We start from the raw sequence: 16,889 nt of genomic DNA, 5'->3' as shown, positions 1-16,889 counted from the left end.
AAGTCAGTTCAATCAGTTCTGAAACAATCAGAGTTTTGAATTTTCTTCAGTTAGAATTTTGTATAGGTCATTGTGCAGTTCTTTTTCCTTGGATTTTTTAATTTTGAAAATCCTGCATGCTTCTTTTAATATGGGAAAGAAAGGGAAGATAAGGGAGTAATGAGAACTATCCGTACTTAACACTCATTTTTCTGTAAATTCAAAACTGATCAAAATAAGTCTATTAATTTAAAAAGAAAGACGAATGCCTGGGTGGCTCAGTCGGTTGAGCGTGTGCCTCAGCTCAGGTCATGATCCCAGAGTTCTGGGATCGAGTCCTGCATGGGGTTCCTTGCTCAGCAGGAACCTGCTTTTCCCTCTGCCTGCCACTCCCCCTGCTTGTGCTCTCTCTCTCTCTCTCTCTCTGACAAATAAATAAATAAAATATTAAAAAAATAAAAATAAAAAAGAAAGAAAAAAGGAAGAAGCTATGAATACACAAAAAGTCATTGAACTGTATGGTTTAAATTGGGGAACTGTATGGTATATTAGTTACATCCCAATAAAGCTGCTTTCTTTAATAAGTAAAAGAACATGAAATGTGTATTTTGTAGTTCCTAAAGCAACCACAAAATAAAATATAAAAAGAGATAGTGAAAATTATAACAAGTAAATTAAAATGCAGTACTAAAACAGGTTCAAATAACACAAAAGAGGAAACAGAGAACTGAAAAATAGGAAAAGCAGAAGACTAATAATAAAATGATATATGTAAATCCAAATATATCAACATTTAGTGTAAATGACCTAAATACAAAACAAAAGAGGGATTATCAGAGTAGTAGAGCAAATTGCTGGCATCTCTATTGTAGAGTGGGAATTCCAAGGTTTGGGTTCCTCATCTGTGACACAAACCCATCATAGGTGCAACATGCATCTGGGTCACCCCATATCATTCCCATGGGACTTGGGGGCAAGCAAACGATGTGAACATAAAGCTCATGAGCCTTGTGTTTTGCCAACATGAATGAAACTATGGCAGGTGGATCTGTTAGCTTGTTAGAGGAGTGGCATTTCAGACCCTCCACAGTTTATTACTGTGAGGTTTATGGCAGGAATGCAAGGCTGGTTCAATGTTCAGAAATCAATCCATCTAATCAACCTATCAATTGCTTAAGGGAGAAAAACTACACAATAATAGAAATCCAGGGAGAAAAACTACACAATAATAGAAATCCGTGCAGAAAAAGCATTGGACAAAACAAAGCACTCACTCATAACACACACTCTCAGCAAACTAGGACGATACATCATCCTCAACCTGAGACGATGTATCTACAAAAACCTACAGTTAAATATCAGCTCGGCCTGTGTCCAAGGTAGACCAGAAGTGACCTCACTGAAGAAGGGCAGGATTTGGTGGTGGATGAATTCCCAGCCTCCTGGCCCCTGGCCCGTGGTGGGAGGATTCTGAGCGGGTCTGCACATTCTCAGAGTGCCCGGCACCACAGACTCCCCATTGCCACGGCGGGGACCTGCTCCTTGACCCCCTTGGCCGGTTCCCCGCCCTCGCTCCGTTCCCGGGATGGCCTCACAGATGATCCTACCCTCGCCTGGGGTCCGCTTCGGGAGGAACCAATCCCGCACCCCCTCTCCGTCCAGGGCTCAGTGAAGAGCGAGTCTCCTCCCTACTTGCAGCTCAGTCTGCACGTCCACCTCTCCGTCTCCCTCTCCAGCGCCTTCCAGCGCGTCAGGGTCTCGGTCTTCCCCGTTTGGAGACTCCGGCAGAGCGACCGGACCCGCCACCGACCGCACTGCGGCCAGCGCGGCGAGCCCTGCAAAAGCGTCAGCCGCGGGCGTCGCCGGCTCCTCCGGGCCGCAGGGGGCGCTGTGGGGCGGGGGCAGGCTCGAGTCCCAGCGTGCACCGCGTGGGGGCTGGGCCTGCGGGGTGGGCGGGGTGGGAGGCCGCGCGCCGAGGGAGGTTCCGCGGGGTCGGCCGGGCGCTCGGGGTCTCTGGGGCTGGGGCCGGGCCCTGGGCAGGGGCCGGGCGGGAGCGCGAAGGGCCATGGCCGAGCCGGCTCCGGTAAGAGGGACCGTGGAGGATGCGGGCTGTGTAGAAATTCGTCCCTGCCGCGGTCTGGAGTGGGGTCCCGAGTCGGGGAGTGAGGCGGCGGGGGGCTGTCGGTGACCCATGACTGAGCTCCGAGGCCCTGGCCGGTGAAGGCGCCGTGTGGGTGCTCCAGTTGTTCTGCAGCTGAGCCGGAAGAAGGGGGCCAAGTGGAGAAATCCAGGGTCTCTACCGGTCGTCCCCTCAGGTCACCCGCTTTTTCCCGCCCTGTGTCGGGGCTCTTTGAACGTCGTGGTTTCCCTTGGGCTCTCGTTCTGTGCTCTGCTGGTGAATGTGGCCTCAGCGAACGTCAACTGGATAAACGGATGAAAAAAGTCACGGGAAGGGAGAGTGGGCCTGAGAGGACCCGGAGACTGCTGCCTCTAGGAAATGAGAGAAAATGTGAAACCAGTTGGGGTTGTTCATGGAAAATGTGAACACTGGTTTTAGAGTTTGAAACGCATATCCTGAGCTTAATCCAGGAAACTGTTAAATTCAGTTGAGTGTAATCTGCTTACCTATGCAAGTTTTCCTTCTACCCTTCCTGAAATTTCATATCTAATAATCCTACCAAAGTAATGCATTTTCCCTTCTGCTTCTCACCCCCTCCTGAAACCGGTACAGGATACAGGGAACCTTTCTGGACTGTACTATCTTTGCAACTTCGTATGAGTCTGTAATTATTCCAAAATAAAAAGTTTTTTTAAAAGTCTTGCATAGCGGGGCGCCTGGGTGGCTCAGTTGGTTAAGCAACTGCCTTCGGCTCAGGTCATGATCCCGGGGTCCTGGGATCGAGTCCCGCATCGGGCTCCCTGCTCTGTGGGGAGCCTGCTTCTCCCTCTCCATCTGCCTGCTTCTAAGGGCGCCTGGGTGGCTCAGTCGGTTAAGCAACTGCCTTCGGCTCAGGTCATGATCCTGGAGTCCCGGGATCGAGTCCCGCATCGGGCTCCCTGCTCGGCGGGAAGCCTGCTTCTCCCTCTGACCCTCCCCGCTCTCATGTACTCTCTCTCATTCTCGCTCTCTCAAATAAATAAATAAATCTTAAAAAAAAAAAAAAAGTCTTGCATAGCAATAACCGCTTGCTGCTAAGTGAAGGATCCCTCTCTAGATGGTACATGTGCTCAAAGGTCTGCTAGTCATTCATTCACTATGTGGGTCCAACAGACTTCTGTGACCCCTTTATTACATTGTTCATGGCACCATCCAGAGAGAAGGAGACTTTAGTATAGTTTCTTCTTGTCTCTTAAAGACATGGACATTGGAAGACAGTAGCTTGAAAGTGAAAATGTATGTATGTACGGTTTGTGATTCCAGGTAAGGATGACATTTGATGATGTGGCCTTGTATTTTTCGGAGCAAGAGTGGGAGATCCTGGAGAAGTGGCAGAAGGAAATGTATCAGCAAGTGATGAAGAGCAATTATGAGACTCTTGATTCCCTGGGTAAGCTGGGCTTCAAGGGAATCATTTGGGGGGAACCTGCCTAATACCAATAGGATTTCTGCTCTGTATTAGCTATTGGCTGGCTGAATATAATTCTATGCTTAATTTACACTCAGAATCTGTCCTTAACTTCCTATTGTGGCCTGGGAATATTTAACTTGTCCCTTTTTATCTAGTGGTCTCTGCACCCCTCAGTCTTATCAATTCTGCAGTCTCTTTCACACAAACCCTCCCTTGTTTCTCCTACAGTTAAAATTACTAAATAATCAATTCGTCTCTCTCTCTCTCTTTTTTAAGTGTACTCTTTTTTTTTTCTGTCAAAGTTTAATACTATATTTTGATTAAACTGAAGAATGTTCATAAGCTCTAAGTACACTTAGCTTTAAGTTTATACATTTTAAACAAGAGAGGTGAGGTAAAGTACACTTTTTATTCTGCATAGTTAATGTACAAAATATCCCCACTTCCCTCGAGAAACACTATCATATCTAAAACACACTTCGATGAACACTGAATATTAAAACATTTTATGATACTATATAAATTAACTAGAAGTGAACACAAATACATACTCTTCAATTTTCAATATGCTAACAATATATCACATTGATAATATGAAGAAAAATATGTGGATTTATTTTTAAATTCAAAATTCTTCTGGTTGTTCATCATGGAGGGGCCTTAGAGTTGAAAAGGTAATCAAGTTACCACCAAAGGAAATGTGTCTGTCATGATCTTGATGTCTCCTCTCCACCTGAGTAAATGTATTACTGCAGTTTAGGCCTGGTGAATCAAGAAGATGGCATTCAGTAGTGAGACTTTTAATATCAAATACTGACTGAGAAATTTTAGTCTTCTCTTCCTGTAAGATGTCATTTTGTGATGGTATATTTTCAGGGCTGCTCATCAAAACATCCTGTGCTGTAACTAAAGAATGTAGTTCCATTCCTTCTACAATATCTGGAATTTCTTCCTTTTTATTAGTATTACTATCATCTGCCACTTCACCAGCAAGTAGAGGCAAATTCATTCTTTACTCTTTTATTTTTTTAACTGATACTCTGATGCCTGCTTATGTTGCCTAAATAGGATGAATTTTCTATCCTCATAAGACCTGGGAAAATTGTTCCCTGGTAGAGGGAGCAAGAGCAGTGGGGATAGGACATTTAGGTATCCCCAGAGAAATACTCAGGGAGCAGATTTGAAGAGAAATTTGTGGAGATTATACCTTGCTGTTTATCCAACTTGCTTGAATTCATTCTTGTATCATTAAAACCATTTCTACTGTTTTCATTTTAATAGCTGATCTCAGTATAACCTGTGGCATCTCTCCTTTGGGGTTTATAAACCTCTTCCATCTGAGATACGAAGGACAAGATGAGTCTATTGTGTGAAATCGGGGGAAGAGAATTCTAAGCAGAGGAAGGACTAGTGCAGAAGTTCAGGGGTTGGAATGTATGTGCTCAGTGTGTGGTGGGAGCCACGGGGAGGCTGCTGGAGCACATGTGTAGAAGGCTAGGAGAAGGGGACGGTGGTATAACAAATGAGAAAAGGGCCTCTAGGATTTTATTCTAGACGAAAGGAAGATAAGATGATGAGAGGATTTACACAGGAGTAACATGTCAAAATTTGTTTTAACAATTAATTACTTGGGGGCGCCTGGGTGGCTCAGTCGTTAAGCGTCTGCCTTCAGCTCGGGTCATGATCCCAGCGTCCTGGGATAGAGCCCCACATCGGGCCCCCTGCTCGGCGGGAAACCTGCTTCTCCCTCTCCCACTCCCCCTGCTTGTGTTCCCTCTTTCGCTGTGTTTCTCACTGTCAAATAGATAAAATCTTTAAAAAAAAAAAAGTTACTTGAATTGCTATGTGGAGAATGAATGGCAGTGCACAGCAATGAAAAGAAGGACACCAGCCAAGAATCTCAGCAGGGAGGCGCCTGGGTGGCTCAGTTGTTGCGCGTCTGCCTTCGTCTCGGGTCATGATCCCAGGGTCCTGGGATGGAGTCCCGCGTTGGGCTTTCTGCTCAGTGGGAAGTCTGCTTCTCCCTCTCCCACTCCCCCTGCTTGTATTCCCTCTCTCGCTGTGTCTCTCTCTGTCAAATAAATAAAATCTTAAAAAAAAAAAGAATCTCAGCAGGGCAGGTGAGGCTTTATGGCAGCTGAACCAGGTAGTTAGTAATGCAAAGAGAAGTAGATGGGCTCTGGATATCTTTTGGAGGTAGCATTTGAGAGTTTGCTGGTGGATTGGATATGGAGCCTCAGGGTGAAAGAAAAATCAACTAGATTTTTGGCTCAAGTATGTTAAAGGCAATGGCTTTATTCACTGACAGGACGAAGCTTGGGGAGAGAGCCTTAAATTTGAGATGCCTATTAGATATTTATATGGAAATACATATAATTGGGTATGCGAGACCAGAATTTCAAGTGAAAATCAGGACTGGATTCACAAATCTGGTGTTTTATTTTTTATTTTTATTTATTTATTTATTTTAAAGATTTTATTTATTTATTTGACAGAGAGAGAGATAGCGAGAGCAGGAACACAAGCAGGGGGAGTGGGAGAGGGAGAAGCAGGCTTCCTGCTGAGCAGAGAGCCCGATGTGGGACTCGATCCCAGGACCCTGGGATCATGACCTGAGCCGAAGGCAGACGCTTAACGACTGAGCCACCCAGGCACCCCAAATCTGGTGTTTTAAACCTGAGGGCTACATGGGATCATCTAGGGAGAAATGTAGATAGGACAGAGCACCGGGACACCTCAACTTTTGGAGTTCAGGCTAAGTAGTCTGAGGCCAGTAAGTTACAAGAAACTAGAGCCATGTGCTAATCCAGTGTTGAGTTTGGAGTTACAATAACTAGTGTCCGTGGGCTTGGAAAATCCAGTCTGATTTTCCCACATTTTAAAACCCAAAGGGCATTATTTACAAATTCTTTTCTTTTTTTTTAAGATTTTATTTATTTATTTTTTGAGAGAGAGAGAGCACAAGCAGAGGGGAGGGGCAGAGGGAGAGGGAGAAGCAGACTCCCCACTGAGTGGGGAGCCCGATGCGGGACTCGATCCTGGACCCTGGGATCATGACCTGAGCTGAAGGCAGATGTTTAACAGACTGAGCCACCCAGGCATGCTACAAATGATTTTCTTTACAGGACATCCAGATACCAGCCCCAGAGATTAGGATTCAGCAGGTCCAGCCTCAGGCCCAGGAATCTACATTTTTAACGCTACTACATAGTATCCGTTGCATCTTCTAAAATCACCCCATTGCCTTACAACCACCCTCCTTCCCTTCATGCTTATGTCATTAGACACATTACTCTCTCCCCCTTCATAATCGTTGTCATTGAAGAACTTCCTGGTTCCTTCACTGTACCTCAGTAGTTAATTTCCTTGGATGTCTAGTCAGAGGTGTTTAGTGATCGGGGGCTCCCTTCTTGACCCCCTGTGATTTTGCTTTTTATTGTTCTCATAATGATCATTTGTTAATGCTTTCTGCCCAGATCTGTTGTTAAAAATCATCACCCTTCGGCGCCTGGGTGGCTCAGTCGTTAAGTGTCTGCCTTCAGCTCAGGTCATGATCCCAGGGTCCTGGGATCGAGTCCCACATCCGGCTCCCTGCTCGGCGGGAAGCCTGCTTCTCCCTCTCCCGCTCCCCCTGCTTGTGTTCCCTCTCTTGCTGTCTCTCTCTCTGTTAACAAATAAATAAAATCTTAAAAAAAAAAAAATCATCGCCCTTAACTTCTCTGTTTCCTTTAATTTTGTGAAATATTGCAGAGGACGTTTAAGCTAAAGAGTTTTGGTTAGGTTATATTTTATTGTCATTCATGTAATTTCAAGGGTTTCAATTTTTTTGACCTAACTTTGATGATGTATCTTCAGGAATCAAAGTTAACTGTGAAAATCACGTTTAGTGAAGTACTCAGGTAAACCCAGACTGAGTCTATGTGGTCTCTCTTTGCAGGTGGCGTTTTTTCCAAGCCAGATTTGATCTCCTGGATAGAACAAGGGAGAATGCTGTTAATCAGAGACCAGGGACCCTTGGAGAAAAACATGACACTTAGCCCTTCTACTGATGAGCAGTGGGACTTGCAGAAGACTGGAAAGTTGGCGTATTTTGGTGAGTATGATGGATTTAGGGTCAGGACTCATTTCATTTTCCTGAATCTTTCTGGATAGGCAGCTGGACATAGCGAATAAGAAACATTGTTTTGTTGGAGAATGTTAGGTTTTTTTATTCAAGTGGGAAACAAACATAAGAATGTATTACTTTTTATAAAGAGGGAAGTTGTTTATGTTTTATTAAAAAAAAAAAAAATTATGACCCTAGAAAGAAGTATTTGTAAAAGAGCAAGTAAAGGATCCTCTTGTCAAGTCCTGAGGAACAACCACCTTCTCCATCACACCATTGTGTCCATTTGAATAGAGAGAAATGGAAAACTGTCCAATTTGGTATAACGTATTATTTTTTATTATACAGATTTTTAGAACTTGGGCTTTTTTTTTAAGTTCCTTTTGAAGGATTCCTTTTTGAATTCCTTTTATCATAAGAAAAGCATTGGAAACACTTTATAACACTTTAAATACTTAAAGGAATAGGTCATTTTTTAGACTATGCTAATGTTTTATTAAATGGAGATCTTCTAAGTCCCTGGAAGTCAAAGGATTCTCCTGAAGAGGAGGGGATTTGAACCCAGGGATGTATGGTTAGGTCCATCAAAAGAATAAAAGAATTCCCAAGGACTTTATTTCATTGCCACCGTCTCTTATTTCATTAATCTAATGAGTATTGAGTCCCTACCATGTTCATAGGACTGTCAGTTATTACTTAGGCTGGGGATGGGATGGAGAGATCTATATATCTATATGTATATTCTCCTATAGGAGTTTATTGTCTTACTGACCTGACATGGCAGTTAAGTTAGTCGATTATATTGAACTGTTGGACTAGTCATATATAAAATGGGACTGTATACAATTTAATAAAATAGTAAGTGGCAGTGGTAGTAGTGCTATAGGGATTTAGAGAATGAGTGGAGTAGAGATAGCAGTTTCCCGGGAGGACTTCTAAGGAATTAGGATTTAAATAGCAAAGAATGGGCAGATTTGGTTAGACAGAGATCAGCAGGGGTCACACATGAGCTGAGGCTCAGAGGTGGGAACAAGCCTATTGTATTTAGAAAATGTATAGCTTAATGTTATTCTTGGGATGATATGGGAGATGGAGAAGGGGAAACATAAATTAATGCCAGTTTATCTGAGGCTAGGAATGCCAAGGTGGAAGTTTGACTTCATCCTATAGAAAGGGAGGACCTGGAAAGGTTTCTGAATAACAACGAATGGACAACTTTAGTGGCTATCCCTAGAAAGTAATGTTCCCTTCGTGCCAGGTGGCATTCACCCAGTAATCACAACTGCTTCTCTGCCTGGCATAAATAGTAAGTGATAAGAAATAGGATTCAAGGAGACAGGTAAGTATGATCTAGACATCAGCTGTGGAGCGCTAACTTACTAAATGACATCACCCGGTTGGAAACATAACCTGTGTTGTTGTTAAGATGACCACAGAGCATAATCAGAGTCCTTCTCTGGGGACAGGCCCACCCTTCCTGACAGGTGAATTTTCCTCCTGTGTTAAGAGACTTAAAAAAGGAGAACCCCAGGACCCAGTTCAACAGGTGGGAGAAAAAGCAGTTCTGAGATATAGAGGCTCCAGTGAGCATCTGAAATTGTTCTCTCCAGTTTTTGTGGGTGAGAATAAGGTGCTAACTCAGCTCCCCGTTTCCTGTCCTCGTGGCTTTTACTTTGGGAACAGCACTGACTGTGCTTATATTAATACCTTTCTTATAATGCAGAGTTCTTGGAAAAGGGAATTATCTCCATAGTGTTCTTTGTGAATTTAGTCAATTGCCATTTGACATTCCTAAGAAAGATACCTATTAGCATTTCTTCCAGAAAGCTTTTCCTGAAATCTGTGGTAGAAGGGGCAAGAATATGACCCAAAGCCTTATTTAACAGATTTAAGGAAATAGAATGGTCATATTCTCAGACTAACTCATCTTTATTTTCTTTCAACTTCTGCTTACCCTCTGAGGGTCATCCATAAGTTCACAAGATATATTTGCCTGCAATTTTTTTTCCCCACACTAAGCCATTTCTTAACACATAACAGAAGGATTTACATATCAAAGTTAAATATAATTTACCTGTGGCAGGCAGATGCACAGAGTCATCAAAATCAATCAGATTCCTTTTCCTGTGCTGTTAGAGATGTGAACACAATTCTTGACCCCACCATAGCACAGACACATTACTGGTAAGGGTGGGTCTTCTTTTTTTCTCTCCAGGTGACCAAGGAACTCTCAGGGCAAAAGAGGAGGAAGGCCATTTAAATGGTCTCCTAAAGCAGGGTTCATGTGCTACCTTACCAGGGGAGGAAAGAAAGATCTTATCAGATCAAAGAGCCGCCTTACAGCATCCAAGTCTCCAAGAAATAGGGATTGTACATAAAAACCTCGACCTTAGAGCATCTAATCAGGATAAGAGCAATCCATGGCATAAGCTGGTAGATACTCCAGGTCACTTGGAAATTCCACCAGGACCAAGATTTTATTCCTGCTTTGTCTGTGGGAAGGTCTTTCAGCTAAAAAGGGACTTGGTAAAGCACAAAAGAAACCACGCTAAGAGCCAGCCCTGTAAATATTCAAAGCACAAAAACAAATCCAGAGGGAACCCTGAACTCAGGTGGAACCGGATGATCCTGTGTAAGAAGAAGCGTTTCCAGTGTGGCAAGTGTGAGAAGAGCTACTATCTCAAATGCAGCCTGATCACTCACCACCAGGTTGTTCACACGGGGCAGCGGCCCTTTCCGTGCCCTGAATGTGACAAGACCTTCCAGTGTAAAGCCACATTGAAGAAGCATCTGTGTTTGCACAAAAGGGAGAAACCATTTTCCTGTGAGCAGTGTGGCAAGGGTTTCACCGAGCAATGCAAGCTCACTGAGCACCTCAGGGTGCACACTGGGGAGAAGCCTTTCCAATGTCCAGAGTGCAACAGAAGCTTCCGCCAGCAGAGGAGTTTGAAGGCCCATCTTTGCCAACACAATGAGAAGAAGCCCTTCCATTGTCCAGAATGTGGCAGAAGCTTCTCCCGGAAGGCTGCCGTGAAGGCCCACCAGAGGATACACAGTGGAGAGAAGCCGTTTTCTTGTGACGAATGTGGTAGGAAATTCACACACAAGACGAAACTCACTGAACATATCAGAGTTCATACGGGAGAGAAGCCCTTCCAGTGTCCCGAGTGTAAGAAAAGTTTCCGCCTAAAGAGGAGCCTAAAAGCCCATCTGTTTCAGCACAGTGGGAAGAAACCCTTCCAGTGTCCAGAGTGTGACAGGAGCTTCTCTTGGAAGAATGCCATGAAGGCCCACCAGCGTTTACATAGTGAGGAGAAGCCATTCTCCTGTGGGGAGTGTGGCAAGAGGTTCACCCGGCCCTCTAAGCTCACTCGCCATAGCAGAGTCCACAACAGGCAAAAGGAATTCTCCTGTGACGAGTGCAAAAAGACCTTTCCTCGGCAGTCGAGGCTCACGGAGCACCTCAAGGTCCACACCAAAGAAAAGCCATTCTCCTGTTCTGAGTGCAGCCGGAGCTTCAGCCGACACTCGCACCTCACTGAGCACATGAGACTTCACAGTGGGGAGGAGCCTTTCCAGTGTCCTGAGTGTGACAAGAGCTTTTTCTGGAAGGCCTCCATGAAATTCCACCAGCGGATACACAGGGGCGAGAAGCCCTTTGCATGTGGCGAGTGTGGTAAGACCTATACTCAGCAGTCTCAGCTCACTGAACATAAGAGAATCCACAGTGGAGAGAAACCCTTCCAGTGTCACGAGTGCAATAAAAGTTTCCGTCTCAAAGGAAATTTGAAGAGCCACCTGCTCCAGCACAGTGACAAAAAGCCATTCTCCTGTGTTAAATGTGGCAAAAGTTTCACTCAGCAGTACAGGCTCACTGAACACATTCGAGTCCACAGTGGTGAGAAGCCCTTCCAGTGTCCCGAGTGTGACAAGAGCTACTGCATAAGGGGAAGTTTGAAGGTCCACTTGCATACGCATAGTGGAGAGAAGCCCTTCAGGTGCTCTGAATGTGGCAAGGGGTTCCTCCAGAAGAGAAGTTTGAAGACCCATCTGCACCATCACAGAGGGGAGAGGCCTTTTTCTTGTGATGAGTGTGGAAGGAGCTTTACGTACATGGGGGCACTCAACACCCATGTTGCGGTACATGCCAGGGAAAAGCCCTTCAGTGTCTAGGTCAAGCCGCGCAGAAAGGAAGTGGCGACAGCTTTTAGGCGGAGCTAGCAGCTCTTGGATCCATGGCATAAGCTGGATAAGGAATTCACAAAACGCTGACCTCAGATACACTGGCCAGCTGCAGAGCAGGCAGGGCGGCATGACGGCTCCTTCACGAAGATTCCAAATAATCCAGACATAAAAAAAGAGGCATCTCCCCTCTGTAGTCCCCATGGGCAAGGCCTGCCAGTCATGGAAGGAACATTTTCTTTCTGCTCCCTATTACCAGGCCTCCTTATTTAAATTTGTATTGAGATTTTCAGTTTTCTCATAGTGAATTTTCATTTTCTCTCACGTGGTGAGAGAGCATCCGCGTCTCAGGAGGATTTCTCTCTATTGCCAAAAATAAATGTCATCTACCATCTCCTTTGTTAACAATGGCGCACATAAGTGTCATTTCCCTCTGGATTAATTTAAATCATCTAAAAGCCCACCATTGTGAGTAACAAGCAATGACTTGTATCTAACCTCTCTGCATTTCAATAGTGTATGTCAATTCTCCAAGAAACATACTTGCCTTAATATTGGGGTCTCTTAGGTAAATACCAAAGGAAAAAATACTGCCAGTCCAAGACATCACTGCATTTTTTGTTCTGTGGCTTAATCTATCATTATAAGGTGATTTTCCAGCCTGTTCTAGCAAACCTTCATCTGTCTCTTGGACTGTCAATCTTTTAACATCATTCCTACAAAAACGTATAGATTTAGTTCCTTAGGGAATCCTTGGGGTCTATGTAAATTTTCCATTTTTGTAGTACATGGTGCTCGTGGATTACCTGAATCAGCTGGATCCAAGGGCACCCTACAAATCAGTGTTTATACAAAAAGGATAAGTGCCACCTCTGGTAGGTGCAAGCCTCTCGGTGAGTCAGTGTGCCTTTGTGCAAAGAAAAAGACACTTTCCCTAACCTGTGCCGGGGTGCGTGTGGGCTGGATGTCAACCTTGGCTGGCCTCTTCACCAGCGTACCTCAGGACAAGTTAGTTATACTAACTAGTTATACTAATTAATCCCCAAAGCTGTAAATCTGATAACGATCCTGGGTTTTCCTACACCCAACCTGTCTCCTAAATTCCTCCCAAACGCCCTTCTTTATCTCTACCATCACCACTAACTTAAGCCAACTTCTAAAAAATTTTAGTGTTTTTATTAATGGTTTTTTCCTGCAGTGCATTCATCACCCTTGTAACAGATTGGTCTTCCTAAAATGCAACTCTGTCATTCTCAAAAAATATTTTTAGAAGTCTCCGATTTTATTATAAATGGAAACTCTAACATGACGTTAGGAAAAAACCTCCGAGCTGACCCAGACCTGCCTTTTCAGCTTAAGCTTGTTACTTATTCATCATATGAACCTGACTCTTACCAAATGACTCTTATCTTTCCCAAGTGCATCATATTCTCATGACTGCTCCCTTATCTTCCTAACTCCTTGTTCCACCATTCAGTCTCAACACCGGGAACATTTGAGGTATGTGCACAATGTCAGCACATCCTCTAAATACCTTTCTCTGATAGCACTCTTTGCATTCAGCTGTAACCTGCTTGCTTCCCTCATAGACTGAACCCCTGCCAGGACAGGGATTTGATCTTGCTTTTGCATTTTCTCCATCCAGATCAAGCTGTTCTGTGGCTTAATACTTGGATCTGTGATATACCCACTAACACAGGGCGGGCTAGGGGTGAAGGAGCACTGAACTACATAGGACTTGATTATGGACTTGAGGGTTCTAGAGAATCAGGTAGACACAACTGCGAAACAGCTAGACAGGAATAGTTGGATGTGCACATGTTCTCACATATACACAGAAACTCTACCCGCCCCCTTCTAAATGATCCTGTAGACTGTAATTCCAAAACCCATCGAGATCTAAGTTTAAGTGAGCCAACAAAACAAAATCAGAAGATGAATTCATTCCATATAAATTTAAAGATTTTTATTTATTTGACAGAGAGACACAGTGAGAGCAGGAACACAAGCAGGGGGAGTGGGAGAGGGAGAAGCAGGCATCCCCCCCGAGGAGGGAGCCTGATGCGGGCTCGATCCCAGGACCCTGGGATCATGACGTGAGCCGAAGGCAGACGCTTAAAGACTGAGCCACCCAGGCGCCCACTCCATATGAATTTAATAGAGACAGGGGCGCCTGGGTGGCTTAGTTGGTTAGGCGACTGCCTTCGGCTCAGGTCATGATCCTGGAGTGCCTGGATCGAGTCCCACATCGGGCTCCCTGCTCGGCAGGGAGTCTGCTTCTCCCTCTGACCTTCCCGACCCTCCCGACCCTCCCCCCTCTCATGCTCTCTCTCTCTCAGTCTCTCTCTCTCAAATAAATAAATAAAATCTTAAAATAATAATAATAATAATAATAGAGACATCTGGAAGATATCTTAAAATCAGTACATTTCATTCACCAAAATATAAATGAATTCTAACATTTAAAAATACTAGGAAATAAAAAATGAAGAGATATACAAACAAGTGGATATGAAAAAGAACCTTGGAAATGAGAAAATAAAGTTACTGACTGAACTAACATCCTGAATAGAATAAGCTTTAGGAATCTGCCCAGAATGAAGTAGAGAGATAAATATGAATAATAAAAGTACGAAAGCAGTGAGGATACATAGAGAATTGATTGAGAGCTTCTAATATATAACTAACGGTTCCAGAAGGAAAAAAATAATAAAGGGAGTGTCTGAGGGTGCCTGGGTGGCTCAGTTGGTTAAGCGACTGCCTTCAGCTCAGGTTGTGATCCTGGAGTCCCAGGATTGAGTCCCACATCGGGCTCCCTGCTCAGTGGGGAGTCTGCTTCTCCCTCTGACCCTCTCCCCTCTCATGCTCTCACTCTCTCTCAAATAAATAAATAAAATCTTTAAAAAAATAAAGGGAGTGTCTGAGTAGCAATACCTGAAAATGGCTGAGAGGTTTCCAAAGTTCTCCATTGAAAAGTGCACTTCCATTACATAGGAAGATGGTAAAAATTAGTCCACACCTAGCAATGATGGTGAAACTAGCTTCAAGAATAAGGAGAAAAATCGGGGCACCTGGGTGGCTCAGTCAAACATCTGCCTTCGGCTTAAGTCATGATCTCAAGATCCTGGGATCGAGCCCCATGTCAGGCTCCCTGCTCAGCGGGGAGTCTGCTCCTTCCCCCTGCTCATGCTCTCTCTCTCTCTCTCTCTCAAATAAATAAATCTTTAAAAAGAATAAGGAGAAAAACATGAAGGGCATGGAGAATGTGGGGGGATTGTAGGTATGTTTATTATCTTGATTTTGAGGATGGTTATACATGTCAAAACTTAACAAATTATAAGTTTTAAATATATACAGTTTATGATATGTTAATTGTACCTCAATGAAGCTGTTAAAATAAATCAAGATCAATCACTAATTCGTTAATATATAGTTTCTAAAACAGCTGAAGAAAAAAGGAATAAAAATAATATCCAGGGTGATTAAAATAACTAGTTAATTACATAGAAGACTGTCAGATATTTTAAAACTTCATACTTACTATATAAAGTTTACGGTAGAGATGACTACAAACAGTAAAGAATGAAAATAAAATGATGGAAAAAGATTTACTGAATGAAGTAGTGAAACTACAGTGAGAATGAGTTAGAGTTCATGGCAAAGTCCATAAAAGTCTACTAAGATTTAAGAATCATGAACTTGTTTAAAAAGAAAAGGAAAAAAAAAACACATGAACCTAACAATGTGGATTTGTAATATGAAAAGCAAAAGTTATGGGGCACCTGGGTGGCTTAGTTGGTTAGGTGTCTGCCTTCAGCTCAGGTCATGATCCCAGGATCCTGGGGTCAAGCCCCACCTCTGCTCAGAGGTGAATCTGCTTCTCCCTCTCCCTCTGTGAGCTCTCTCACTTTCGCTCACTCTCAAATAAATAAAATATTTTAAAAAAGCAAAAGTTACAAAATGACCAAAATAAACATACCATAATTTTAGTTTGATAGCATACCTTTCATAAATGTGTGCATCAAGCAGACAATAAACTTAATAACCATTAATAATCTGATGTGAACAGCAAAAAATTTACTAGTTTTGCCCAATAGAAAGCCTTGTATAGGAAATAACATTGGTTTTAAACACAGAGGACTTACAAAAATTAACAATGTAATAGGTACAATGAAGTCTCAGCATATTTTTAAAAATCCATTTCATCGTGATCAAATTTCTCCTACCATGAACTGTTAACTTAGGAATAAGAAAGAAAACTTTAAACTAAAAACAAAATTTCCTAGGCTTAGAAACTTTAAAAATACACTCCTAAGGAACTCGTAGGTTAAAGAGGAAATCACAGTGCAATTGTAGAATAAACATTAGAAGTTATATATTACCGTATTTGTGAACTGAAGTTAGAATGACAAATCGTGCGTGTGTGTGTGTGTGTGTATACATACATATTGTAAAATTTTTTGAAAACAGTTTCATAGTCAAAACGCTAGGACAAAGGGAGTTCAATGAACTCTGCCTCTGGAGATAGATAGCCAGCTAATCCTTTCTCTGATGCTCCTGTAGTGCTTCATACTTTCCTCTGTTAATAGTTTTATTGAATATTGTTTTGACATTGTTTTCTTACAAGCCTGTGTCCCTCCCCATGAGATGGCAAAACTCAGTGATGACTTGATTAATTTATTTACATGTACCTTGCAATCAAAGATATTCAGAAGGTGTGGGGCACCTGGGTGGCTCAGTTGGTTAAGTGTCTGTCTTCGGCTCAGGTCATGATCCCAGGGTCCTGGGATTGAGCCCCACATTGGGCTCCCTGCTCAGCGGGAAGCCTGCTTCTCCTTCTCCTACTCCCCCTGCTTGTGTTCCCTCTTGCTGTATCTCTCTCTGTCAAATGAATAAATTTTAAAAAAAGATTCAGAAGGTGTAAAGAATGTTCACCTGTGAGCCATTGGCTCAGCTTGAGTAGTAAGTCATTAGTAGTACAGATCTGTGACTTACAGTGGGGTTACGTCCCAGTAAACCCATCGTAAGTTGAAAATACCATTTAAAACACCTAA

General features: G+C 43.3%; 1 protein-coding gene across 1 annotated transcript; it reads left to right on the top strand.

Annotated features, from left to right (window-relative positions):
• The first annotated feature begins 1,958 nt into the window (after nucleotides 1-1,958).
• ZNF425 (zinc finger protein 425) lies at nucleotides 1,959-12,194 on the top strand. Its single transcript, XM_035021334.1, has 4 exons — nucleotides 1,959-2,062; nucleotides 3,401-3,527; nucleotides 7,486-7,641; nucleotides 9,869-12,194. Exons 1-4 carry the CDS (start codon nucleotides 2,045-2,047, stop codon nucleotides 11,824-11,826), a joined length of 2,259 nt encoding a protein of 752 aa, XP_034877225.1. The 5' UTR covers nucleotides 1,959-2,044; the 3' UTR covers nucleotides 11,827-12,194.
• Nucleotides 12,195-16,889: the final 4,695 nt, after the last annotated feature.

Source organism: Mirounga leonina, unplaced genomic scaffold (genome assembly GCF_011800145.1).
Source record: "Mirounga leonina isolate KUSES-001 unplaced genomic scaffold, KU_Mleo_1.0 Mir_174, whole genome shotgun sequence".
Lineage (NCBI taxonomy): Eukaryota > Metazoa > Chordata > Mammalia > Carnivora > Phocidae > Mirounga > Mirounga leonina.
This window is presented reverse-complemented; position numbering and strand designations above follow the sequence as displayed.

Coding starts and splice junctions, on each gene's coding strand:
- ZNF425 (XM_035021334.1), top strand. Junction 3,528..7,485: donor TGAGACTCTTGATTCCCTGG/GTAAGCTGGGCT, acceptor CTCTCTTTGCAG/GTGGCGTTTTTTCCAAGCCA. Junction 7,642..9,868: donor TGGAAAGTTGGCGTATTTTG/GTGAGTATGATG, acceptor TTTTCTCTCCAG/GTGACCAAGGAACTCTCAGG.